Raw genomic sequence first — 28000 nt, 5'->3', positions numbered from 1 at the left:
AAATGAACATAGCCAAAAAAACCCAAACAACATAGGCAGATTTATTTAACAGTTCTTCTGAGCTTAAAAAAAAAAAAAAAGATGTCAAAAGAAAACATACATACAGGCACCCATCCCACAAACTCAGATAATCTAAACAAAAAAGGCCAAGTTCTGTTTAACAGAGAAAATTATCTTCGTTTCTGGAAGATGTTTCCACGTCCCATTCCACGCCCTCTTCCTCTTGCAGCCACTGGAAGAGAGAACAGATGAAGACAGGTCAACAGAGCCCTGGTCACTGGCTCTGGAATGGAGCTGAAAGGCTACACCTGGTCCAATACCACTTTAGTCCTTCCTATTTCACAGGGGGTGTGGAGACCCAGAGAGGGGTGGGGGCTAGCACTGGCAGCCAGCCCAGGACTCCTGCCTTCTGGCCCAGCACTGCACCCTACAGCAGGCTAGGAGGCAGTGCCTACAGCAAAACTAGTCTGAGAACTACAAAAAGATGAATTCCTAGAGTTGGCTTAGGGTGAGCTGAAAGATGAATTCCCTGGGTTGGCCCGGGAGACAGCTGTTACAGATGTGTTTAACTGACTTTAAGATTTCAGGGCCTGGGCGCTGCCCTTCAACTAAAGGACAGCACTCTACCACTTTGAGCCATAGTGCCACTTCCACTCTTCTGGTGGTTAACTGGGAGTAAGAGTCTCGACAACTTTCCTACCCAGGTTAGATCCAAATCATGATCCTTAAATCACAGCTTTCTGAATAGTTTGGACTACCGACGTGAGACACCAGCACCTGACTCACTTTTAATATTCTAAAGCATATGAAGTGTTAACGTCTGTTAATTTTGGTACAAATTAAAAGATTATTTTGAGTGCTTCTGTATGAAAGATATATTTAACAGCAAAGACAGAATAATCTCATATAAATAACAAAAGAAGACTGTTGTTCTCTGTGACTCAGGGGGTTTGGGAGAGTACTAGAAGCTTTGCAGAACAGATGAAATATTCAGATGGGTATTTTTTTTTCTGCCAGTCCTGGAGCTTGAACTCAGGGCCTAAGTACTGTCCTTGGACTTCTCAAGTCTAGGGCTCTACCACCTGAGTCACAGCACCACATCCAGCTTCGTGCATGCTATGCATTCTACCAATAGGCCCCATTCCAGGCCCAAGGACTCCATTTTTCCCTAAGGAGCTACTTTTGGATTTTTCATTAAGCCCTGTGATTTCGATCAGGTGAGGCAAAACAATTAGGGTAAGGCTCCCCTCACCCATTAGAGTCTAGTAAGGCTGGAAGTGGAGAGACAGCTGAAATCTGGTTCATTCCTGTCCCGGGCAATAACTGGGCCCTTTCCTCAAACACCCAAGACAAGCCTGTATGTCAGAACCAAAGCAAGAGAAGCACTTACCTTGGGCCTTCAGGATAGCAGCTTTGCCACGGCCAGCACCCGAGCCTTGGTTTTTATTTTTCATGCTCTTTAACATTGGTGCATTTTTTAGCATATCAGGCAAAATCAGAAACCGGATCTTGCTGCCACGGATGTACACCTGCTCCAGCTGTGCCACTCGGCCATCTCTGTAGGTGACTGTAATGTTGGACATCTGGAAGGAAATCACCAGGCACATCAGTAAGGGCCATTGGCACTCAGGTACACGAAGAGGGGAAGCCTTGATTAGAAAGAAATGCAAAAACTGATGTCTCACAAAAGAGCTAGTCAGAAGACGTGAGAGTTTGTGCTTAATGTGTGCCCAAGGGACTACATAACTTCACATAAATGGTCTTCACAATATCTCTAGGCAAGGGTAAACTCTCCCCCTTTTACAGACTAAAAACAAAACAAAACTCCAGGCACTTGTCCAAGGTCGAACAGGTGGAAAGCTGAGGATTCCAGATTAGAACCAGTTAATCCAGAACTGCTTCCTGGGTCAATGTGTGAAAAGCTGTTGATTTTGTTGAACCCTAATTGGATTTCAACTTGCATCCTCCCATTCGACTTAACATCGGGTACTCAAAACCACAAAAGCACCTTGAACATAGGCGCCTATACGAGACACAGCTCTAACTTTCCCAAAGTGTACATTCTAAACAGGACAAATAACAAGAGACTAAGAAGTAGAGGTAGTAGTGCCTGCTCCCCAAACCTGCAATACAAGAGCTTCCAGAAGGAGAACAAAACCTCAGCAGGAATATGAAACTAGGGGGATCACTCAAGGTTGTGGGCAGGAGAAAGGCTACCAGAACTAGCACAGCTCTTTGAAAGATAACAGGAGCAGGTGAGGCCTCTATGTAAAACCAGCCTGGAGGCTGACAGGGTATGGAAAAGTAACACAAATCTGCCAGTACTAAACTAAATAGGTGCCAAGTATACCAGAAGTAGCTTTACTTTATGAGTCTTCTGGATGAGAGGACTATAATTTATCCAGATAGGTTAGGCCCACATGTCAGAGATGTTCTGTATCCCTTGATTTCTCTTTTGCTTGCTGCCATCTTACACTCAACTTGTTCTTCAAGCACCAACTGGCCAGTTGGTCTCTGCTTAAAAACTCAGAGTAAGAGGGGCCGGGAGTTTGGCCTAGTGGTAGAGTGCTTGCCTAGCATGCACGAAGACCTGGGTTCGATTCCTCGGTACCACATACATAGAAAAAAGCCAGAAGTGGTGCTGTGGCTCAAGTGGTAGAGTTCTAGCCTTGAGAAAATCCAAGGACAGTGCTCAGGCCCTGAGCTCAAGCCCAGGATTGGCAAAACAAACAAACAAAAAAACCCACACACAAAAAATCCTCAGAGTGAGAAAAGACCAGCAGTGCTCTGGGGCTGTCCCTGCTCTTATCTGTGCAGCTGGAATGGTTTCCAGAGCTTCAACCTACAGTTCCTGTTTTACCTTCAGGGACAATAAGGCTATGTTCCCCATCAACCGGGAGGCTCAGCAATACTCCCACTGCTTTACATTTTCATAGTTCCTAAGTCCTTGCCATACAGTTTTGCACCCTGGAGAATATATAACCTCTGGTCTCACAAATAGACACAGCTGGTCTATTCATGAGAAAAACTCAGTCCCATCCAAATTCCACAATACCAGATACAATACCCAAAAGACAGACACGGCTTAAAGGCCTATAGTGAAGACCTGCTTCTGTCATCTGTCAATGGTATAAGACAGAATGTATCTCCAGAACTTTCCATCTTCCTTATTATGAAAAAAAAAAGGGGGGGGGGCGGGAGGTTGGCCTAGCATGCGCGAAGACCGGAGTTCGATTCCTCAGTACTACATACATAAGGCTCAGGCTCAAGTGGAGCTCTAGCCTTGACAAAGTCCAAGGACAGTGCTCAAGCCCAGGACTGGCCAAAAAAAAAAGAAGACAATATTTCCTGCATTCTGATTAGATATTTACGTGCTATCCCAAAATTATCTATTTCCTAGATAATGTCCATTTTGTATCACGAAACTATCAGTTAGACACCATTACCACCTCCACTGGAAAACTGAAGCAGCAATCAGGATTAGATCTGTCCCTAGAGGGCCCAGTGCCACTTGTGTTGCTTACTTGGCTGGAGTCTGAACCCAGGTCTGACACTAAATCCACACCCTTAACTACTGCAACAGACCATTTATTTCCTAGAATTGCTGCAAGCAAGACAAAGTCTAAATACTGTCTCAATTACCTAGCACACAACAGAGGTTCAAGAAATGTCAAACCAGTGGTTCACACCAGTAGATCAAGGAGCTGAGATTTGAGGATCTCAGTTTGGAAACCAGCCCAGGCAGGAAAATCTCCAATGAACTAGTAAAAATCCAGAAGTGGAGGTATGGTAAATGCTAGCCTTAAGCAAAAAACCTTAAGCCCAGTACTAGTTCATGCACACACATGCACATGTACACACACACACACACACACACACACACACACACGAGTCTATTTTACATCTCCAGGCTTTGGTACAACTATCTCCCTGTCATAATCTTTACATCTTGCTTTGAGAATATCTGGAATAGATATCAAGACCTAGAAATGGTCCCTGTCCTACCCAAGCAAAGAGTCACCTGACTTCCATTCCAACACTAAGATCCTGCTTTCTACTGCTCTCATGCTTTCTCGGCTGCACCAAGAGAGAAATGGCTGGCTGGAAGGTCTTGCATGCTAATAAGCCAATGCTGTATTTGCATCATAAGCCAAAAGCAGGACCTTTTGAGTAGATTAGGTTTTAATGAAAGTTAAGCAGGAATACTGAGTTTACTCAACTTTCCGTTTTAGAGCCATAATGAGACACAGATGACACTAGCTAGATATTCAACTGAAACACAACATCCTAGGCTAAGAAAAGAAAAGCTTGCTCCAGGAGCATAAAACAATGCTGGAGTAGGAAAGAATACACATTGTGTTCCAAGTCACACAAGAGGGGGAATCTTAACTGGAAGTTGAGCTATGGAAAAACTGACACTTCAACATAAAAATTCCCTTCTCAGGGCAGGTAACAGAAACCAGAACTTCTCCCTAAGGCACTTATCTTCCCCTGACTTTCACAAAGCTGTACTGTAGATGGACAAATGTATCTCATCAGATGGCAAATCCTAGAGTCCCATTTCAGAAGGGGCCCTGCCTGGAGAGGTTGCTCAGTGACAAAGCACTTGCTTAGCATGCATGCACAAGGCTCTAGGTTTAATCTCAGATACTTAAAAAAAAAAAAAAAAAAAAAAAAGAGGACATGGAGGCAAGGGGAGTGCCCCACCCCCTACTCAATTAACATTAGCTCAAATCTCCCTTCTACATGGTGGCCAACCTTCACTTGGGCCTATACAATGAGAATTTCCAGAAAACTCTAGAGAACAAGAACTAGAAAGCCCCAAGTTAACAGACCACTCGGAGATTCCTGGAGGCTATGCACCTAAGAAGGGAAGGAAGCTCCACAGCCCTTCCTCCATGCCTTGTCCTACACACACATCTATGTCTTCATCCATAGCCTTTGTAATGTCCTTTTTATTATAAAGGTAAACACTGAAATGTTTCTCCAAGTTATAAGCTGCCTGAGACAGCGAATCAAAACCTGGGGAATGAAAACACCAAAATTTATAGCCAGGTGGCCAGAAGTGCAGGCAAAACAACTTGGGATTTGCAACTGGCACCTAAAGGGGGCAGTATTGAGAACTCAGTTCATGACCTGTGAAATCTGATGCTATCTTCATACAGATAGTGCTAGTACTGAATTAATTAGGGGACACCCATCTGTGGAACACTATAGAACAGACAGCTTGCTTGGTATGGGGAATAGCCCTTGAAATGTGGTACTGGTAGTGGACAGTAGGAGAGTCTGAGTTTGAAATGGTTTTTTGAACTAATCAGGACTATACTAAAAATACACACTATAGGACAAGTTCACATACGTACTATTTAGTTGCCACTGGAATATCAGCTTATACCATCTATCTATACTCAACTATTGTAGGGCAAGGGCAAGGAAGTACAAGGAATGCAATTCACTCTGAAATAGTCCAGAAAAATAATGTATATATAGTTTAAAGAAATTCAATTAATGTTTCATCTAAAACTCAAAAGTTTTACATGGATACAGGTGGCTCATACCTACAGTCCTTGCAACTCAAGAAGCTGAGATGGGAGATCTAAGTTCAAAGTCAGCCCAGGAAGACAAATCCAAGAGACCTATCTCCAACGACACAGTCAGTGGCTCACACCTGTAATCCTAGCTACTCAGGATGCTGAGATCTGAGAATTGAGGTTTGAAGCCAGCCTGAGCACAAAAGTCTATAAGACTCTTTATCTCCAAATAACCACCAGAAAACTGGAAGTGGTGCTGTGGCTCAAGTGGTAGATCAATAGCCTTGAGCTGAGGAGCTCAGGGACAGTGCCCAGGCCCAGAGTTCAAGACCCATTACTACCTACTACCGCCCCCCCCTTGCAAAAAAAAGTCTCAAAAGTACCATCTTTTGACAGAATCCATTAATTCAAAAGCTGGGCGCGGTGACTAACGCCTGTATAATCCTGGCTACTCAGGAGGCTGAGATCTGAGGATCAAAGTTCAAAGCCAGCCCGGGCACTCAAGGGGCACTAAGTCCAATTATCTCCAATTAATCACCAGAAAACCAAAAGTGACTTTATGGCTCAAGGGGGTAGGGCGGTAGCCTTGAGCTGAAGAGCTCAGGGACAATGCAGTTCAAGTCAACCACCACAACCAAGAAAAAATTCCTATTAAGTGAAGTAACCCAGACTCAAAGGAACATAGGCTCAATGGTTTCCCTCATTTGTCATAATATAGAGCAAAACCTAGATACATAAAGCCATATAGGATGATGCTAAATGAAAGGACCTCCAGGATATAGAAACAAAAGCATATAATGGGTGATTGTTGTCTTTAATGTACTATGTTATCTCTCATCTCTTTTGCTGTCCCTTGGTTATCTCATATTATCACAGTATTATACCTTGCTATCTGATATATTGTATATATGTTTATTTGATTATTTGAAATAGGATAGAGAAGGGGGGAAACAAGTTGAGGAGCGGGGTGCGGGGAGGAAAATGGAGACCAAAACATGAGAAAGGGTATCAATGTTTGCGAAGTAATGCACCTTCTATTTGGTGAATATAATGTAACCCTTCTATTAATTACAATTAAAAAAATATATAAAAGAACCCATTAACTCAACCACTTTTTCCCAAGAAAGAATTTGTTTACTTTGTATACAGTGAAACAGATTTGATCCACTCTTCTTTTTGGACCCAGGACCTCATATTATCACTTAGCATTTTCACTCAAGGCTAGAGCTTAATTACTTAAGCCCTATCTTCACTTCTAGGCTTTTTTCTGATTAATCAGAGATAAGACTCTCTTGGATTTGTCTGCCCTGGCTGGCTTCAAACCTACAAGCACTCAGCTATTACTCCCTTCTTACTTTATATTTACTATGCACCATAAATGATCATAAACATAGCAGACATTCATCATTTTATTTTTACCATTTTTAAAACAAGAAATTTTAAAAAATTGATTTTCCTGAGATAGAGTTTATGTCCCCCAGGCTGGCCTTGAACTGGGTTTAAACTCAAGGTCTGGGCACTGTCCCTGAGCTTCTTTTTCTTTTGCTCAAGGCTAGCAAAAGCCACAGCACCACTTCTAGCCTTTTCTGTTTATGTGGTACTGAGGACTTGAATCCAGGGCTTCATGCATGGTAGGCAAGCACTCTACCACTAAGCCACATTCCCAGCCTTAAGCATTTTTTTTTTAAAACATAAAATTCCCACCAGAAGATAACCCCTAAGTTTTCCTCAAAAACTTTTAATGCATTTTAAAGTATCACATAATTACCTTTTTATTTGGCCAGTCCTGGAGCTTGAACTTAGGGCCTGAGCACTGTTCTTGGGCTTTCTCAAGACTAGTGCTCTACCACTTGAGCCACTTCTGGCTTTTTCTGTGTATGTGGTACTGAGGAATTGAACCAAAGCTTCCTGCATGCTGGACAAGCAAATCTACCACTGGGTCACACTCCTGGCCTCCATTTACTTGCATTTAATTTATTTAATTATAATTTTATTAAGTACTAGTAAAAGGCATGTTGGCTTTCAGTTTTAAATAGTACTGCGATGGATACTCATAGCACAAACCTTTGTCCACAATTTTGTTCTGGTTCCTAGAAAGAGAACTATACAAGACAGCAGAAAAATTTATCCATACTAGCATGGGCCCCGGCCAAAGTTCAAGGCCATGACTGACCAAAAGAAAGTACTCACAGAGTAAATACAAAAACTCAAAACCTAGAGGAAAAGAAGTAGCTGTGAGATTCTTATCTGCTTCTCAAAAAAATAAATAAATAAATTTTTTTTCCCCCTAATGGTTAGTTGGAGATAAAGAATCTCACAGACTTTAGTGACTGGGCTGGTTTTGAACTGAGATTCTCAGATCTCAGATTCCTGAGTCGCTAGGATTATCACCACACCCTGCTTCCATCTCACTTTCATTGCACAAAATGTTATTGAAGCCCAAAACCAATAGTAGAGGTGTGACTCAACAGTAAGAGTACCAGCCTTGAAAAAAAGCTAAGAAAGTGTGAAAGGACCTGAGTTTGAGCTCCACAAATAGCACCAAATAAATAAATCTTACAATTACAAAAAATCATATTAAGTGAAGTAAGCCAGACTCAAAGGAACACAGGCTCGATGGTTTCCCTCATTTGTCATAATTAGTATAAACCTTGGACTCTCCTAGCAGAGGTTTAAAATAGGGCAAAACCTAGATACATAAGGTCATATAGGATGAGACTAAATGAAAGGACCTCCAGAGTATGGAAACAAGAGCCATATAATGGTGATTGTTGTTCTTAATGTACTGTTATTTCTTATCTTTTGTTGTTCCTTGGTTATCTCATATTGTTACAGACTCTTACCTTGTTATCTGATAAATTGTATATATGTTTATTGTATATATATATAATTGTATATATGTATATATGTATATACTTGTTTATTTGAAATAGGATAGGGAAAGGGGGAAAACTAGATGAAGGGAGGAGGTGGGGGAAGGGAAACGGGACAAAAATGTAAGAAAGGTTAGCAATGTTTGTGAAGTAATGTACCTTCTAGCTGGTGAATATAATGTACCCCTTCTATTAATTACAATAAAAAATATATAAAAAAGAAAAAAAAATCAAGCTGGATGCTATGGCTCAGTCATGTGATTCTAACTACTCAAGAGGCTGAGATCTGAGGATCAAAGTTAAAGCCTGCCTGAACAGTAAAGTCTGTGAGGCTCTTATTGCTAATAAACAGCAATAAGTTGGAAGTAGAAGTACAACTCAAATGGCAGAGGGCTAGCCTTGAGCAAAAAAGCTCAAGTACCCAGGCCTTGGGTTCAAGCCCCAGAACTAGCACAAAACAACAAAACCCAACAACAAACCAGGTATTGTAGCACACACCTGTGGGAGATAGAGGCAAGAGGATCTTTGAGACAAAGTAATCTTTGAGACAATAACAAAAAAAGAAAAGGAAATAATGAACATCAAACAAATGTAAAACACTAAACTCCAGAGGCAAAGAACAAGCAGGAAAAATGTTATGATGTATTTGTTTCCAAAGAGCAGATTGACTGGAGTTAGCAGGCGGTACAGCAATGCTCAGTGTTAACCTGCTGCCAGGGTTAGTTTTATACAGCTTGTTGGGTTTTATTTGTTTACTTATCTTTAAGTTTTGGTCAGTCATGGGGCTTGAACTCAGGGCCTAGCTCAGTCCCTAAGGGCCTCTGTGCTCAAGGCCAACACTTTACCACTAGAGTCACACCACACTTCAGGCTCTTTCTGTTCATGTGGTAGTAAGGAATGGAACCCAGGGGTTCATGCACACTAGGAAAGTACACTACTACTCCTAAGCCACATTCCCAGCCCTAAGTCTCAATATCTGGCCCAGGCAGGGAAGTCCATGAGACTCTTATCTTCAATTAACCACAAGAAAATTGGAAGTAGTGCTGTGGTTCAAAGTGGTAGAGCACTAGCCTTGAGCTGAAGAGCTCTAGGACAGTGGTTAGGCCCAGAGTTCAAGCCCCATACTACCATCATCACCACCACCACCACCAACAACAAAAATGTGAGTTGAGAATGTGGTTTAGTGACAGAGTGCTTGCCTGAAGGGCATACATAAAGCCCTGGGTTCGATTCCTCAGAGGTAGCGCTGTGGCTCAAGTGGTAGAATAGTAGAATGCTAGTCTTGAGTACAGAGAAGCTTAGAAACAGAGCCCAGGCCGAGTTTAAACCCCAGGACCACACCAAGTAAATAAAGACAGAAGATACCATCAATAACTAAAAGAAAGGCTCAAAGAATACCTTTCCACAGGCCGGGAGTTTGGCCTAGTGGTCGAGTGCTTGCCTCCAATGCATGAAGACCCAGGTTTGATTCCCTGGTACTAAATATATAGAAAAAGCCAGAAGTGGTGCTGTGGCTCAAGTGGTAGGGTTAGCCCTGGTTGGTTATGTCACCTAGCCTACAGAAATTTGTTATGGTAACCCTAATAAACTAATACAAGCAGGTAACTGCCCCATAAATCACGTATTACATTTACTATACCATGGGCTCTAAGAGCCAAGAGGATTATTTTTATTCTTTTTGGTGGATCATGGGGCTTGAACTCTGGGTCTGGGCGCTGTCCCTGAGTTCTTCAGCTCAAGGCTATACCACCCTACCCTCGAGCCACAGCCCCACCTCTCCTTTTCCAGTGATTAACTGCAGATAAGGAGTTTCACACTGTTTAATGCCCAGGCTGGCTTTGAACCATGATTCTCAGATCTCAGCCCGAGTAGCTAGGATTACAGTCGTGAACCACAGTGCCCATTGGTTTGTTTTTATTCTTGATTTACAGAAGGAAGAGGGTAGAGGAGGCCCAAAGTTAAGTCACAATAGATGGTGGTCTGCAACCTGATTCTAGGTATGTCTAACACCAGTATGGTGTCTATTTTGCATTACATGGGCTACACTTCTGAGACCAGTTATCAGATCAGACAACTTCAGTCTTTGACTCTGGGAGCTCAATCAAATAAATCCCGCAGTTGAATAAACTCATTATGAGTCACTACCCTAAGCCTTTCATTTTACTCAACAAACTAAAGTGCCTTAAAATAGATAAGGATGCCGTGATCAAGAGAACTGGATCTATGAAGTGACAACTCACAAATGGAAAGAATATTATAGTTGGTCCTTAACAGCACAATGTCAGCTATACCTCTTGAGGCCCTTTTGCTAAAAGAAGCCAAGTAGTATAGGACTGGATGAGGTGGTCCATTTCTATAATCTCTATAACTGGGAGGCTGTGGCAGGAGAATCATGAGTTTGAGGTCAGTTTGGACCACATAAAAAGATTCTCCAATCCTCCTCAAAAATAAATAAATAAATAAATAGGGCTGGGAGTTTGGCCTAGTGGTAGAGTGCTTGCACAAAGACTCGGGTTCAATCCCTCAGTACCACATAACATTGAAAAAAAGCCAGAAGTGGTGTTGAGTGTTAAGTGGAAGAATGCTAGCCTTAAGGAAAAAGCCCAGGGACAGGCCCCGAGTTTAAGGCCCAGGACTGGCAAAATAAATAAATAAATAAAAACATTGGACATGTAGCTTAGTTGTAAATACTTATATACCATACATGAAGCCATAGGTTCCTTCACCACCACCTCCCAAAAAGAGAACATCCAAAGATCCACTCTCAGACACTGAAGATTAATCCAAGTAACAGGATGTCTGCCACCCTGTATGCCAGAGAACTGCTTGAGTTTGTCAATCTAGCAGAGAGAGACAATGGATGCTCAAAGCTACAAAGAAATCACAAATAAATGGAAAAAAAAAAAACTACAAGAAAATAGACCACCTGACCTACTATGTGACCCTAGATAAGACACTATCTCTCCACCTTTGAGTTTTGTCATCTGAAACAATAAAAGGTGTTGTATGTTGAATATGTTAAATTGTGTAAGGCACTAAGCTAGCTGCTCACAAAAATAATTTATTTGTTGCTTTATAACCTGTGGCTTGGGGAACTCTTAGGAGCCTGCTGCTCCACACTCTTCAGGAGACAAAAAAACTGTAGGAAGTGTGGGGAGCTGCTAGCCTTCAGCTGCTATTTCTGGGATCTTTCCCATCACTTCCTTGAGGCCATTCTCTCCAGAGACTACCAAACAATGACCGCTCTCAGTGGGAATACTGAATGAAGTCAGGTAATTTCTGCCTCATGCTCAATTCTTCACAGAAGCCATCTCTATCTGGCTGAAATGTCCCTAGAGCTATGCAACAGGGCCAGATACTTCTTGTTCAACCCCTTTTCGCTTCTCCTCTCCTTTCCCCAATCAGATAATCATCCCAGATTGAGCTTTCCTGTCTGTTTTGCTCTTTCACTGTTATCCTTCATTCTCATTTCTTCAGCAAATCTAATTGTCTTAGAATCTATAACTCAGAGGAATTTAAACTAACACTGTCCCTATTTTATAGAAAATTGAACTAGCTAGAATGCTTTAAGGCCATTATAATTAGGATTCAAACATACATCCCTGATTCCAAAGTTAAAGCTCTTCAGGGTTTAAAAGAGCAACTATGTGCTGAGCTGGGCACTAGTAGCTCATACCTATAGTCTAACTACAGGGGAAACTGAGATCCTAGAATCTTTTTTTTTTTTTTTTGCATTTTTTTTAAAATTGTAATTAGTAAAAGGGTTACATGATATTTGCCAGATAGAAGGTGCATTAATTCACGTACATTGATACCCTTTCACATGTCTTGGTACTCATCCCCCCCCCCCACCAGATCCTAGAATCTTTGCAGACAACTCCAATAATCTTTTACCTTCATTTAATCACAAAGAAAAAAAGGAGGAAGCTCAGTGCTAGAATGTCAGAAGTGAGTGTAAAATCAAAGTAGCAAAAAGCTTATTTATTATCTGTACACATGAAGTGTTCATATCACATTTTTTTTAAATCACATTTTTGGCAATACTGGGCTTGGTACTTGATACAAAGGCACTCACATGACTTCCGGGCAGTGTAATCGTAGCTACTCAGAAGGCTGAGATCTGAGGATCAAGGTTCAAAGCCAGCCAGGGCACAAAAGGACCTGAGACTCTTATCTCCAATTAACCTCTAGAAAACAGGAAGTGGGGCTTGGCTCCAGGGTAGGGCAGTAGCCTTGAGCTGAAGAGCTCAGGAACAGTGCTCAGGCTGAGTTCAAGGCCCATGACCTCCACTCCCCCCCCCCCCCAAAACAAAAAACAAAACAAAAAACTTCACATGACTGGCTGGGTAACAGTGACTATAATGCTAGATATTCAGGATTAATAATCCTAAAACTAAGTTTCTTACAGGATATAGGAGATTAAATGAGCATGAATATGGTTGAAATAGTTTTAAGAAGGTTATGGGGATAAGTGAGTGTTAAGAGAGGATGAAATTAACTCATATGTTTATATATGTGGTAATGTCACAATGAAACCTTCCCTTTTACAACTAATGCATACTAGTTAAGGGAACCAGGCATCAGTGGGGATCAAAGTTTGAAGCCAGCTTGTGCAAGAAAAGCCATAAGGCTCATCTCTCATTAACCACAACCACCAAAAAAACAAAAAACAAAGAAACACTGGATCTAACACTCATTGAGCAAAACAGCTGGCAAAAAGCAGAAATAAGCCAGGCACAATGGCTCATGCCTGTAATCCTAGCTACTCAGGAGGCTGAGATCTGAGGATCAAGATTCAAAGCTAGCCCAGGGGCACTAAAGTCTGAGAGACTCATCTCCAATTAACCACCAGAAAACTGGAAGTGGTGCTGTGGCTCAAGTGGTAGAGCACTAGCCTGGAGCTGAAGAGCTCAGGTACAGCACCCAGGTTCAGAGTTCAAGCCCCAGACTGACCTACAAAAACAAAAGCAAAACAAACAACAACAACAAAAGCAGCTCAGGGACAGCACCCAGGGTGAGTTCAAGCTCCAGGCCAACACACACACACTCTTACACACTCTCTCTCTCACATACTTGTGCAGACAGACAGACAGAGAGATAGACACAAACACACACACACACAGTCCCAGAGGCTATAAAAGTGCCTGCCATACATTAGCAACCCATCAAATGACTGCTAAATGAGAACAGCTTCATACATGCCTCCCTCGAATCACTCCCTTTTTTTCTTCTGAGATAAGGCCAACAGTTCTTCCATAGCCTCAGATACACAGAGAGGTACCTGGCAGTTCATGTTGTCTTCTGCTTCAATGAGCTTTCCTCGATAAACCTCACCAGTGTTTGTCTCACACGTCACGATATGGCCCTCAGCTTCGTGCAGGACTTTAATTGGCACACCAATAGACATCTTGGCAGGAAGAGAGTTCTATGAGAGAGATAAAAGTTATCTTTCAGAGACTAAAAAGGCCTGGCATTCCACAAAACTAAAGATGCCAAAGATACATTTTCTTTTTCTTTTTTTTTTTTTTGCCAGTCCTGGGCTTGAGCTCAGGGCCTGAGCACTGTCCTTGGACTTTCTCAAGGCTAGAGCTCTACCACTTGAGCCTCAGCACCACTTCCGGCTTTTTTCTATGTGGTACCGAGGAATCGAACCCGGGTCTTCATGCATGCTAGGCAAGCACTTTAACCACTAGGCCAAACTCCCGGCCCCCAAAGCTACATTTTCTATGGGGGAAAAAAAAAGGAGGTCAGCTCTTGGCTTGGAAGACTCTGCAAGATATGATACTAGACAGAGGGAAAGCTAATGGCAATAGAGAGTGCCTCCTTTCTCTCTTTAGTGTGCATATATCTATATATTTTTGTTGTTGTTGTTTTTGCCAGTCCTGGGGCTTGATTCAGGGCCTGGGCATTCTCAAGACTAGAGCTCTACCACTTGAGCCACAGCATCACTTCCAGCTTTTTCTATATATGTAGTACGGATGAATCAAACCCAGGGCTTCATGTATGCTAGGCAAACACTCTACCACCAGGTCTTGCTCCAGGGCCCCTGTTCACTTTTTATCAACACAACCATTAACCAGAATCATATATGTATTGAGAGGGGATGTGAACATGGGTGCAGAACAATGCATTTGCCAACTCAAAGTGTGTGGCTAACTCTATTCTGAGCTATGATCTGCATGTACCCATTTAAACAAAGATTTAGTCCCTCAGTCACAAGAGCCATATTCCAAGTGTTCAACAACTACAGAACTAAGTGGATACAGACTAAAGGATCCAGAAATCTAGGGAAGAGGGCTGTTTTAACAATTCAGCCATTTGACTTCCCATTTATTTTACTACCAAAAACTAGAGAGAAACATCACAATGTTATCATGCTATAAGCAGAAAAATGTTCATGGAGGAGAAAAAAACGATCAGGGTATAAGTGCTTGACTCTCTTTCATTAAGAGCCTTTTATTGAGCGGAAGACTTTTTTTTTTTTAATTGAGAAGACTGACATCATCGTGTGTGTTCAAAGACACCAAGGAGAACATGAGGTAGGAAAGGACAAGTTCCTCCCGTGAGGATCCACGGCTTGCAGCCACAAGTTTGGGTTTTATGCTGAAGCCAGAGAGGAAATACCGCAAGAACCGATGGAAAAGCAGCAGCGTTTAAAAGACAAGGAACATACAGTTTAAAAGTCAAGTAACTAACAACGTCTGCAGCACAGAGGCATGAGGGGACTGGAAAAAAAAAACATATATATATGTACATAAGGGTTTTTCAGAGGAAGAGGAACTCTGCCAGAAAACGATTTCCACATTATTTTCCTGGATGCTTCGGAAAACGCTGTACAAATGGCTGAGACTTCCCGCTCTCCCCCTCTCCCCCTGTCCCCCTCTCCAAGGCCCGCCGACCTCCTTAGCTGCACATCCTTTTCCCGCCCCCAGCCCCTCGGCCTCCCCTGGCCCGCGCTCGGTCTCTCCTCACCGACTGAGGCCTGCACTCCTTCTCTTGGGTCCAGGGACCGATGCAGCGACGACGAAAGCGTGAAGGCGAGCGAATGGCGGGCCCCGCGCTCCCACAATACCAAGCGTTCCCACAATGCCTTGCGCGCAGCCCGCCCCTTTCCTTTCCGCCAGTGCTCCAAGCGCGGTCGCCTCTACGCTTCCGCCTCACCCCGCCGGCTGGGAAACATGGGTTCGGGCACTGTAGTTCCGGTGTCCAGAGATAACAGGGCGGGCGGGGCCGCCGTACAATCGGACCCCTTGAGCCGGCAAGGAAACAAGAATGGCTCGCACTCCCAAGCATCCCACACCAAGGACAGGCTGGACAGCAAGACGGGGATCCAGGGCTTGGACCCTCGGCTCGGGGGCGAAAGAAGGCGGGTCGAAAGGCCAGGGCCTCCCTTCACCACGTAACCTCTGGATCGTGTGATGCCAGGTAAGGGGCATCTCGAGCCAGGAGAGCTGTAGACAGGGGAACTGAGGTGTAGAGTATAGCGGGGGCCGGCTCGGAACAGTCCTAAGGACGGACCTGGAGCCTCGGTAAAGCATTAGAATCCAGCACCTGAGGAGGCAAGCAAGCGAGGCTGGAGCTCGGAAAGGGGAAGAGTCCCTGAGAAGCCAATGTTCGCGCGGCGCCGGGGCTTGAGGGCGGAGCGCAGAGAAGGGGGTGTGGCTTCCTGGGAACACGTCAGGGAAGAGCCTGCCAATCAGAGCGAGGATTGGACGAAGGGGGCGGGAACATCAAAAAAGTCAGGCTGTGAATGGCAGGGGCAGACATACATCAGGAGGCTGGGACCTCTAGGAACCGAAGTTTGGGGAAGGGGCGGAGAAGGGGTGGGTCTTAAATAAGAAGCGGAGCCTCCAGGTCTGGAGGGGCCGGGGCGGGGCCTGGCAGCCGCCGCCTCCCCTTCTGTCCACCACGGCAGCGTCCGAAGAGCCTAACACGCACCGGCCGCGTCCCCCGCGCAGCCGAAGCCGAAGCTGCAACCTGCGCCGGGCTGGGGCCATGGGCGCCCCGCGCCACTCGGGTCATGAGGACGCAGGCGGAGGCAGCAGGGTCGCCGCTCGAGACCGGTCAGTGCCTCTCTGAGGACCCAGCCCCTCACCCCTGGGGCCGAGGGGAACCCGCCCTAACACTGGGCAGGGTTCGGCCGCGCGACCTTGGGCCGACTTCGGTCTCGGCTCTGGCTGTGAATCTTCGAGTATGAACCCAGCCAGAGGACATCTCCGCCTGGCCTCCCTCTCTCCACCTTAGTTCATTTGGGGTTTCTTGATTCTCCCAGGACTGAAATCTCTTATGGCTGCCTTGTGGGAACGTCTGGATGGCCCCCGGAGTCACCCCCCCCCCGAAGCAAAAAGTCCTGCTTTGGGAGAACCACTCCCCTCCGGATCTAAGAGGATCTGAGGCCAAGAGAAGGGGACCGAACTGCCTTACAGTGGCGAGCAATGGGAGGGGGTCCTTTCACTTGGCTTCCCAAACTTGGCAGCTTGTCACTTTCTGGTTCCATCTACCCCCAGGGGTCAGAGCCCTTTGCTTGTCCAAGAAGTGGAAAAAGGAGGAAGTCAATTCTTGATCTGTTTGAGGCATAGGTTTAATGTTACTAACTGTAAGATGAGTGGCCATCTCAGGCAAGAGATCAAGTGCTAGCTGGACCCTGTCCCTAAGGTGTTCATAGGACAACAGCATCACACCAATGGAGTAGTCTCTTATATGATTACAGAATGGAATTGAGCCTGAAGCTGTACTGGAATTTACAGCCCTACTCTTCTGATTCCCTAACTCTGTCACGTTTAACAAGATACTTGCCTTTCCTGAGCCTGGGCCAGTAATGGTTCACATTTGTAGGGAGCTAAGAGCCAGGCACTGTGCTGAATTGTCTATGTGCCATTAATTTTCTTAACTCAGTCAAGTATATTATTGCTGTTATTTGCACTTTTGCAAGTGAGCAGATTGAGGCTGGAAGGGGTGAAGTGTCCAGGAACAGCCTTCCTTCCCTAGTGACAGCTGAAGCCAAGCCAGAACTTTCCTAACAGATGGGGTGGTTCCTTGGCTGTAAACACCAGCATCTGGCAGTGGCTTTGGTTTCTTGAGGTCTAAAGCTGTTATCAGAACAAATGCAAAAGCCCCACCTAACATATCAACCCCCACAGCAACCTCTCCCTCTTATTATATGCTAATCAGCTATGCCAAGACAGGGGTGGCTATATGGGAATGTTTATCCTGTGGGGCCTCAGGGTCAAGGGGTTCCAGGGCTCAAGAAGGGCAGCTGTGTTTGCCAGCGCTCTAACAACTGTCTTCTACCATACTTTGTAGCTGGCCACAGGAAGACATAGATAAGGTCAAAGTCTGGAAGAAGGGGCCCAACTAGGTCAGTTCCTGAACCCTGGTCATAGTATAGTGAGGCAGTCTCTAACCTGTCAGGGTAGTTTGGAAGCCCTGGGCAAAGGAAACTGCACTGATAACTAGTCCAGATTATGTTAAATGTTAAGGCCTAGGCAAATGACAGTGGCTCTCACATATAATCCTAGCTGCTCAGGAGGCTAAGATCTGAGGATTGATGTTCAAAGCCAGTGCAGGCAGGAAAGTCCAATTAACCAGCAAAAAGCCAGAAGTGAAACTGTGATTCAAGTGGTAGAGCACTAACCTTAGGCAAAAAAAGCTAACAGACAATGAGTACCCAGCCCCTGAGTTCAAGCCCCAGTATTGGAAAAAGGGAACTGGAGGGAGGCGGGGAGGGAGGGCCTTTTGGGGAAAACTTAAGTGTGTCTGAATACTCCTGGCTGACAGGGAGGCAAATGCAAACCTGTCCCCACCTGCCACCATAGAATTATCTGTCCAGTGGAAAAAAGCATTGAGAGGCCTTCAGAGGGAGGGAGATTCGAGTATTTGGATACTCAGAGATGGGATAGAAATGTGCAGACTTAAGGGTTCAGTAGGAGCAAAAGCTGTGGAGTAGAGAAAAACAAAAGTCACAATGAAGGTTTTGAAAAAGAAAGACACCTACCCTGAAAGCACCATATCTGGCAAAGAGCTCTTTTCCACTCAGCGTATTATGGAGGGACTATTTTAAAATGTAAGTCCCTGAAGATCAAGGTTTGAGTCTCCAATCATCTTTGTGTTCAGACCTAGTACACACTAAGTGCTTAATAAGTGGAAAGTCCAATATTAAAATGTTAGCAGGTTCTGTGTCTTATAAAGGCCCATTCTTGATGTCCTCATGTGGCAGGAAGGGATGGGAAGGAGAGAAATGCCATGTCTTCACATAGTAGATTAGAAGGACTGGGGAGACCTAAGCTAGTTTCTTCTGACCCTTTTATAAGGCACCAATTAGTTCCTAACTCACTCTTTTTTTTATTGTAATTAGTAAAAGGGTTACATGATATTTGCCAGATAGAAAGTGCATTAATTCACATACATTGATACCCTTTCACCTAACTCACTCTTATAAAGGTCCCATTTTTTAATACTACTACAATGGGGAATTACATTTTAATATAAATTTTGTCTGAGGTTGGGTAAGTACCTTCAAACTATAGCATAATCATTCAGGAAGCTTAAAATCGAGTGGTAGAAAGAATAACATCTCTTTATTGTTACTTTCTGTAAGCACTGAGAAAGGGGAAAAAAAGCAAACCAGAATAATGTTATGAAGAAGGACACCTTCCATGACAAAGGCATAAAGAGGGGGGGAAAAGAGCACATCAGATTTGGATCTGGAAACCTCAATGATAACAGCAATGAGAAAAGAATTCAGGGTAGCACACATGGAAAAGCACTTGGCTAGAACGGAGCTATAGGGTTCACAGAACAACTGGAATGCAGAGGGTTGAGGTGAGCGTAATAGTCCTAGGTTAGACAGGGATCTACATGCTATAGTAAGAGATGAACACTTTATTCTAACAGAAATGGGAAACTATGGATCCAATTCACAAATGAGGAGGAAGAATCTGGGACTGGCAGGAGTCAGAACTGAATCCGTGGCCGCAGTAGGAGGCAAAATCACAAGAGCCTTCAATGAAGGCAACTTTTAGAGGTGTTTAGGCTTAACACACTAGACCTTGAGAGACAGGGCGCATATCAGCATCTGTAAAAGACTCTCAAGGCAGTCAAGTTCTCTTGATTGCCTGTAGGTAGTATCTTTAGTCCATTTCCTAGAGGAATCGACAGTCAGGTAACTCAACAGGTGCCGTAGTTGCTTTATCATTCCACCTCCTCTGGGCTCTATTGCATACTTTGGAGATCTGATCCAACTTTGAGGGTTTTTGCCCCACCTTTGACCAGATCTTACTATGTAGTCCAGGTTGGTCACAAACTCATGATCTTCCTCTTCAGCCTTCTCAGTACTGAGATTACAGGTGTGCCCTATCATGCTTATCTAGACTCTGAGTTTTGTCCAGATTCATGAGAGAGTAGGAAAGCCATGTGCTCCCTCTTGGGGTCTCAGCTCCGTCTTCATGACTGACACCTCCCTGACTGTCTCCTCTATGCTGCACATCCCCACCATTTTCCTAGCTGAGTCTGTTATTTCTTATATTTGTTTTTGCTTTCCATTAGGACAGGCACATTGCTTCTGTTATCACTGCACCACAGTACCCAATCACGCATTTACAAGGCTCTCAGAAAATATTTGTCAACAAATGACCAAATCAGACCAAGGTCCTTTAGGACCTGCCAAATTCTGTCCATTGAAAGGAAATTGGTTACTCTACCCACAGCTAATCTAAGTCAGAGCTCTGACAAAAACACCTAGATAGGGCCCTTTCTACTATGCTTCATAGTCTGGCAAGGACAAATTAATAAGTTACTAGGGATAGTAGTGCATGTCATACAGCTTGTATGAGAGTTACCTCCTCCTAGCTATAGCCTTCACATGTTGTTGATTCTGGGGGCCTTAATAGCCTTCACTTATTGATGATCTTGGTTTAAAAGCAGGAAGCAAAACAGCTCTTGTCCCTGCCTCCTTGGAATTCCTCCCCAATGAAGGCCTCTGAAGGAAATGCCTGGCATACTATGAGTATACACAGTAGAGGAGCAGGCCTGAGTGGGGCAGCACTTCAACAGAGTGAGGTCCAGGGTAAGACATCTGCCTCTTGGAGAGACAGAAGCATCCAGGCAATGGTATGCAAAGGCTACCAATGTGAAGGGATTATGACCAGTGATTCTGCCTGGCTGGTAGCCTGGTGTTGGAGAGGAAGCAGCTTGCACTGGGGGCACAACCATGGTGGTGATGTCATAAAAGATATGGGATCCGAAGCCAGGTGTGGTGGTTCATGCCTATAATTCTAGCAACTCAGGAGGCTGAGATCTTAGGATTGAGGTTTAAAGCCTGCCCAGGAACTAAAGAATATGAGACTCTTATCTCCAATTAATCACTAGAAAACGGGAATGGGGCTGTGACTCAAGGGGTAGGGTGGTAGCCTTGAGCTGAAGAACTCAAGAGACAGTGACCAGGCCCAGAGTTCAAGCCCATGACCCATAAAAAAAAAAAAAAAACCAGTGAGAGAGACATGGGATTCAGCCCACAGGAGGATTTTGAGTACAACCAATATGATCTGGCTGTTATTTGGGAACCATCACTGGTGTAAAGACAGTGAGTAGCTGTGGGAAGGCTCTTGAGCTCTCAGAGACCAGGTGATGATAGAGGTGTCCCCAGCAGGGGTGACAATGAGGGCACAGTGCTGAGGCCTGAGACCTTCATCTGTTTCTGTGCAGGGGATTTTGTGCAATTACCTGTGCCCATCATCCAGCAACTGTACCACTGGGACTGTGGCCTGGCCTGCTCCAGGATGGTGCTGCGGTGAGTGTACATATCCCTCGTTGTGGCTCAAGGGACACACAGGAAATCACCTTTGGGATTCATTGATTTATGTATCTGTCTTTGAGCTTGTATGAATCCCAACTTCCATCTGAGCCCTATTACATCTATAAATGTAAACAAAGGGTGGACCAGACTGCCCAGGTCTCCGCTCTGCTAATGTCTACAGTTTGGGATCCTAGGGTCCCAGGCCTAGCAGGAGCCTCACTCAGGAAGCTGGATACTCTCTGAATATTATTTTTAAAAACCTTGACAAGCCATAAGAAACTATAGACATTACCTTGTTTAAGGGTTTTCAGTTGTCTCTGTAGAGCCACAGAGCCTCATGTGTTCTATGTTTGGAATTATGGAAGAAGGGTTTAACAAAAGGATTTGGTGCCTAAAACCTTGAAAAAACACTCATGTTCTAAGGGTCTCATCTTTGCAAATGAAATCATTGAGGTCAAAGCAGATAGAAATGCAAGACTCACAGAATCCAAACACTTGATTCAGGTCAGGTAGTGCCCCAGGCAGGCGGGACCCTTACAGTCCTCAGACTGTGCTCAGGCAGCATGTGAGAAGGCTTTGGGGTTTCCTAGGGAAGTACAGAGCCTCCTGGGAGCAGTGGAGAGTGACCTGATCCAGCTTCTCAAGAGCAAGCTGACCTTGACTGGTCTGCCTGCAGGTACCTAGGCCAGCTAGACGATGAAGAATTTGAGAGTGCACTTCAAGAGCTGCGGCTGACCAGGAGCATCTGGACCATTGACCTGGCCTATCTGATGCGCCATTTTGGCGTGAGGCACCGCTTCTGTACCCAGACTCTGGGTGTTGACAAGGGCTACAAGAATCAGGTGAGTAGCCAGTCACTGCACCTTCTAACATGGGGCCAACCAATCCACCCACTTGTACTAGTTAGAAGAGACAGCAGTCAAGCCTGGACATCTAAGTGGTCATAAAAGAAAGCTGGATCAACAGTAGATGTGCTGTGGACAAGTAATTCTGAGAAGCAGTCCTCCTTCTATGGCATCCAGAGAATCAGTCTTCATCCTTCCCCACCAACACAAAACAGGCTCAAGGCCTTACAGTATATCAGACTTTGTGTGGCTGTTGCTTGCACGTTTTCTTCATCTCACGAGAACAGCCAGCCTTAGGCTAACCCTAACCCTAACTCATATTCTGATGAAAACCCAAGATTGTCTTTTTTTCTCTTGAAAAATAAAGCCAACATAGATAGCTATGTTTATACACTGATATGCTCTACCTCCTTAACAAGCCGAACCTAGTTTTACCTGTCACAGAGGCAGATCTCGGCTTAGGCTCCAAAACTTGGCAGAGCAGAGTTGCAGCTAGCTTCATGGCCCAGTCATTCTAACTTTTCATTTGAACCTTCCAGATCAGATGAAGAGGCCTGTGTATTTGGGCTGGTGGAGGAATAGAGAGGGGTTGGGCTCTATTTTTTTTTTTTTTGCCAGTCCTGGGCTTGAACTCAGGGCCTGAGCACTGTCCTTGGACTTTCTCAAGGCTAGAGCTCTACCACTTGAGCCTCAGCACCACTTCTGGCTTTTATCTATGTATGTGGTACCGAGGAATCGAACCCGGGTCTTCATGCATGCTAGGCAAGCACTTCAACCACTAGGCCAAACTCCCGGCCAGGGGTCAGGCTGTATTTGCTTTAGGCTGCTACAGATGTCTACCAAAAGGCAACCAGTCCTTCCCAAGTTTGACTGCCCACACATGTATCCTCTTCTTGCTTCTGTGGTCCTGTCTGTTCCCTGGTCACAAGCCTCCACATATGACCCCTACAGACTGGGCATATTTTATGAGCTACTTGCCCTGTAGCCGGGCTTCTGTGCCTTCTTACCCTCTCTCCATCTATAGCATTGCTTCATCCAAAGAGGGTGAAAGCAATTGGAATAGGTGACCACTCTTGCCATAGCTTGCCTTTCTCTCTTCAGTCTTTCTATAGGAAGCACTTTGACACAGAAGAGACCCGCGTGAACCAGCTATTCTCACAAGCCAAGGCCTGCAAGGTGCTGGTGGAGAAATGGTAAGTGGCTACTCCAGTGTCACTTGCAGATGGGGACACTTTGAGATGGTGGGTGGGAAAAGCTGGGACTCAAGATAGAAAGAACTGGGGCAGGTAGCTATGGATACTGACTTTGCCCCTCTGAATCTTGATAGTCTTTTACAGGTATACTGGTGATCAGTGAGGCTACATAGCTCAAACTCTGGTCTGGGATGGATCCTGAGCCCATGTGGAAGGGACAGGAGAGTGAGAAAGGTTCTTGGACTATTTATAGGATGGTGACACAAGACAGAGCACAGAAGCCCTAATGTAGAAGTAACAGCTTTCAGGATGAGCTGGCAAGGTAACTTGATAGAGACAGGAAGCAGGGAAGACAAAGTTTGTAGGCTGTCTATGGAAACATGGCCCTTGGAGTTGAGACCTTACTGAGACCTCCCCATTCTCTTCTATGTAATGGGGGATAGGTTCGAACAGACTATAGGATATGAATGGTATTTTCCAGGCTGGCTGTGGAGGCAGTGCATAAGCCTGATGTTTCTAATACCTAGTCAGTCTTCTCAGGATCACTCTCTTGACTTGTCCTTTCTTTATAGATATTTGGTTTCTTTCTCTCAATTTTTTTTTTCAGTTGTGGGGCTTGAACTCTGGGTCTTTGTACTGTCCCTGAGCTCTTTAGCTCAAGGCTACCTCTCTACTATGTTGAGCTACAGCACTACTGCTAGTTTTCTGGAGGCTAATTGGAGATAAGAGTCTCACAGATGTTTGTGCTGGGCTGGCTTTGAACCCTGATCCTCAGATCTCAGCCTCCTGAGTAGCTAGGATTATAGGCATGAGCCACCTGTGCCCTGGTGCCCTGTGGCTCAGATGTTTGTTTGTTTGTTTTTGCCAGTCCTGGGCTTAAGCTCAGGGCCTGAGCACTGTTCTTGGGCTTTCTCAAGGCTAGAGCTATACTACTTGAGCCACCGCACCACTTCTGGCTTTTTCTATGTATGTGGTACTGAGGAATCGAACCCCAGTCTTGGTGCATGCTAGGTAAGCACTCTACCACTAGGCCAAACTCCTGGCCCCAGATTTTTTTTTTTTTTTTACCAGTTCTAAGGTTTGAACTCAGGACCCGAGCACTGTCCTTGGGCTTTCTCAAAGCTAGATCTCTACCACTTGGGCCACAACACAATTTCTGGCTTTTTCTGTATATATAGTACCAGAATTGGACCCTGGTCTTGGTGCATGCTAGGCAGGCTCTCTTCCAGTAGGTCAAACTCCCAGCCCTGATATTTGGTTTCTTTTTTTTTTCCCAGTCCTAGGTCTTGAACTCAGGGCCTGAGCACTGTCCTTGGGCTTTCTCAAGGCTAGAGCTCTATCACTTGAGCCACAGCACCACTTCCTGCTTTTTTCTATGTATGTGGTAACAAGGAATCGAACCCAGGTCTTCATGCATGCTAGGTAAACACTCTACCACTAGGCCAAACTCCGGATCTGGTTTCCTGTTAATATAATTTTAACCACTTGATAGGTAAATTAGAAAAACATAGAAGCAAATCTCTATTCGTCCTTTGGCCATATGAATACATGTTAGAAGGAAAAATGGCAAATATTTATTTAGGGAGGACCCTCAAGGTATTTGTTAGTGTCTCGTTTCTCAGGGGAGGAAACTGATGCTAGGAAAGACCCACCTTTGGTCATCCCCCGCATTATATCTATGTTGTGTTCCGAGCTCAGCATTTCTACCCCCATGATTTCATGAAGCTACAGCACACCACTAGAAACTCTGCCAGCTATTTTGTTTCAGACACCAAGTGGGAAAGTGGCACATTGTGTTGCTCAGGGTAGCAAACCAATCTACTGCATACCTTAGCTGAGATTTGAACTTGGCAAGCTCTTGGGTGGTAAGTGGCCCTTTCAGGAAAACAGCATAAGCCTCCCAAAGCCCCTCTGTCTCTTTTGGGTTTTTACTTGAATTTGCTGGCTACTAGAGGGTACCAAAAGGGTGGGTTGACTAATATGCCTCCTGATTGAGGGATCACTCAGCCATTTCTGATTAATACTTTTTGTCACAGAGTCTTAGGGAAAAAAAAGAAAAATAGCCTTTCCAGAAAAGTATTTGGTTTTAAATCTGGCTAATCTGTTTAAATTAAACTGGGCTGGTCATTTCCAATGTAAACCATATAGGATTTGAGATAAAGAAGAAATGGCTTTCACCATCCAGGCTCCAGGCAAGGAGTAGGATTCTTTGTGCTGCCCCAGTGGCCCTCAGTTGGGCCCATCTGGATCTGCCCTCCTGCCTGCCTTTCCTGACAGGGCCAGCCATCCTTGTGTTCTCAGTATTTCCCCCTTGCACCTATCTGCAATACACATACACATACTAGTCCTTTGCGTAGCTCAGGGGCACAGTGATAAGGACTTTTCTACCTGCAAGGGGCTCAGAGCACAGAAAAGACAAAACCAGGTCTCTGAAGTATTGTGACACCAGGGAACAGGAGTGCAAGCTGGGATCCATCCACTTAAGAGATGGGAATGAGCATCAGTGTCACAAGCTGACCCTCCTCCTACCCACAGCACAGTAAGTGTGCAGGACATCCAGGCGCATCTGGCCCAGGGCCATGTGGCCATCGTGCTGGTGAACTCAGGGGTACTGCACTGTGACCTGTGCTCCAGTCCTGTCAAGTACTGCTGCTTCGCTCCCAGGGGCCACCGCTGCTTCTGCCGCACCCCTGACTACCAGGGCCACTTCATTGTTCTACGCGGCTACAACAGGGCCACTGGCTGCATCTTCTACAACAACCCAGCCTACGCTGACCGTGAGTACTGGAGTCAGGGTAGACTAGTGTGGTCTGTGCTCACTGTCCTCTATGCCTGCTCCCCACGACTTCCTCCCATTCAACCTGCTATGGCCAGGATCTCCTGAAAGCTCCTCTCTTCTTAAGTTCCTGTCCTTGGGACTTCCCTCCTTGCTATGAAAGAGCCAACCAGTCACAAACAAAGCTGTGCCGGCCTCTTACCACCTCTCCCTCTCCACGCTCCTGCCCAAGTCTTCCAGTTACCCAGGCTGTAATCTCTACCCTTCCCAATCGTTCAAGATAGCTGGCATACTTGTTAGGAAGTTTGGCCATCTGCTCTCGGGCCATAGAAAGACCTCTGACCTGTCCATGTGGCCCGGAACATGTTTCTTCCTCTCCCTGAACCTAACTTTCTCGATTTGCTAAACTGAGGAGTCAGCAAAGAGTTGATGATGCCATAATAGACAAGGAAGGTTTCCTGGAAGTGGAAGACTTGAGCCAAGATGGCAGCTCAGCAGATCTAGCACCCCTGGGTATTGACAGAGCCTCCCCCCCACCCATTACTGACCACCCTGTGCCCTTCCCACCCTCAGCAGGAATGTGCAGCACCAGCATCAGTAACTTTGAGGAGGCCAGAACCAGCTATGGCACAGATGAGGACATCCTCTTTGTCTACCTGGACAGCTGACAGTAAGAGCCTGGTATGCCCAGGCCCTTGGATCCCACACCTGCCCCTAGCCAGGCAGGTCTACTCAAGATGCCCAGGCTGGGGACTTTTGGGGCTGGGATGCAAAACTGTAGCCTCAGCCTGCCTGACAAAGCTCTGCAGAGCTCTAGGAAACCATGGTACAGCTACTTTGTCCACCAGTGCTATGCATCATCATGCCGCTTACCCCAAGCACCTGCTGATTGCTGGAGACATCCCCAAAGCATCTGAGGGGTGTCTCTCCCAGGACCCTAAACCCAGTTCCAACTGTGCGCAGATTAAGTCCTTCTTTAAGGGTACCTTTGTTGGCTTCTGGCAATGGGAAAAGTCTGGCCTCAGGACTGAACCTTGGAGAGAGAAGTTGTTTGACCTTCTGCAGCTTGTCAAGACAGCATCTGTGTTTGGAGAGAGCACAGCTGAACCCAGGCCTCAGGAGCTGGACCCCTTAAAGCCTTCCCTCACCCCCACCCCATGGTGAATGCCACCACTGCTGCCTCTGCCTCCAGTGTGTGCAAGCTTCTGTGACCGGTATCAAGGTTAGGTTACAATGCAGTATAAAACACCTCACAGCCACTTTGCGGTGCAGACATAGGAATGCTCTTAGCCTTTTGGCTACTCTAGCTCTGTAGGATGGAGGGCCTTAGGAAGTTGCAGGGCCCGGCTCCATTACTGGCTCCATTAACCAGCAGCAGAGGAATTGTCCAGGACTCAGCAGCTACCCAGACATGACAGAGCCTTCTAATTCCATGATGCCTTCTGGCACCAGCCTGAATCTCAACAGAAAGGGCTGAAGACTGAGTGTTGGGAGCTCCAGGTCTCTGGGGGCTGAATGCCAAGGTCTGTGCTCCCAAAACAGGCAGGAGGCAGCATATGGCTTCCACACACCAGAGTTTTCATGCCAGGACCTTTGGCACCAAATGTTTGCTCTTGTATCTTGACAGAGGAGGGTAATGTCAGGATCATACAGCACAGCAAGTAACAATGACAGGAATTGATTTCTTTTACATTCTGGAAGGAGGAGTGTTTATTTTTTTGAAATTTAAGATTTTATATCTTTCAGGAGTGAATTATCACCTTTAAGTAAGACAATAATAGTGAGACTGCAGGTACTTTGGAACCACTAGCACCTCTTTCACACAGCAGGTAGGCTAGCTTAGGTTTTTGTTTTTTTTTTTCAAAGGAGAGGTTTAGCCAGTGGGCTGAGTGCCACACCCATTACCATACAGAGGAGGAGGCTGGAGCACGGAGGACAGCCTACCCAGACTAGTGGAACTGGGTCTTGAACCTACATCTGCACCTAAAG

At 45.3% G+C, this 28000-nt stretch overlaps 2 protein-coding genes across 5 annotated transcripts; one reads left to right on the top strand and one right to left on the bottom strand.

Annotated features, from left to right (window-relative positions):
• Window positions 1-19: 19 nt before the first annotated feature.
• Snrpd3 (small nuclear ribonucleoprotein D3 polypeptide) lies at window positions 20-15499 on the bottom strand. The gene is made up of 4 exons (XM_090320694.1): window positions 15377-15499; window positions 13686-13829; window positions 1391-1583; window positions 20-232 (listed from the first exon to the last, which is right to left on the bottom strand). Exons 2-4 carry the CDS (start codon window positions 13809-13811, stop codon window positions 171-173), a joined length of 381 nt encoding a protein of 126 aa, XP_090176820.1. The 5' UTR covers window positions 13812-13829; window positions 15377-15499; the 3' UTR covers window positions 20-170.
• On the top strand, window positions 15478-28000 carry Gucd1 (guanylyl cyclase domain containing 1). 4 transcript variants are annotated; one of them, XM_090320693.1, is made up of 6 exons: window positions 15478-15829; window positions 21107-21191; window positions 21874-22039; window positions 23144-23235; window positions 25771-26012; window positions 26585-28000. In XM_090320693.1, the coding sequence occupies exons 1-6, from the start codon at window positions 15823-15825 to the stop codon at window positions 26677-26679; spliced, it is 687 nt and encodes a 228-aa protein (XP_090176819.1). In that variant the 5' UTR covers window positions 15478-15822; the 3' UTR covers window positions 26680-28000. The 4 variants fall into 4 exon arrangements, with proteins under 4 accessions (XP_090176819.1, XP_090176818.1, XP_090176815.1 ...); XM_090320692.1 differs by lacking the exon at window positions 15478-15829 and adding an exon at window positions 16336-16467 and having other exon boundaries at window positions 26588-28000; XM_090320689.1 differs by lacking the exon at window positions 15478-15829 and adding an exon at window positions 16336-16467.

This window comes from Megascapheus bottae, chromosome 28 (assembly GCF_031878675.1).
Source record: "Megascapheus bottae isolate mThoBot1 chromosome 28, mThoBot2.hap1, whole genome shotgun sequence".
Taxonomy (NCBI): Eukaryota; Metazoa; Chordata; class Mammalia; order Rodentia; family Geomyidae; genus Megascapheus; species Megascapheus bottae.
Note: the sequence above shows the minus strand (reverse complement) of the source record. Positions and strands in the feature narration are given on the sequence as shown.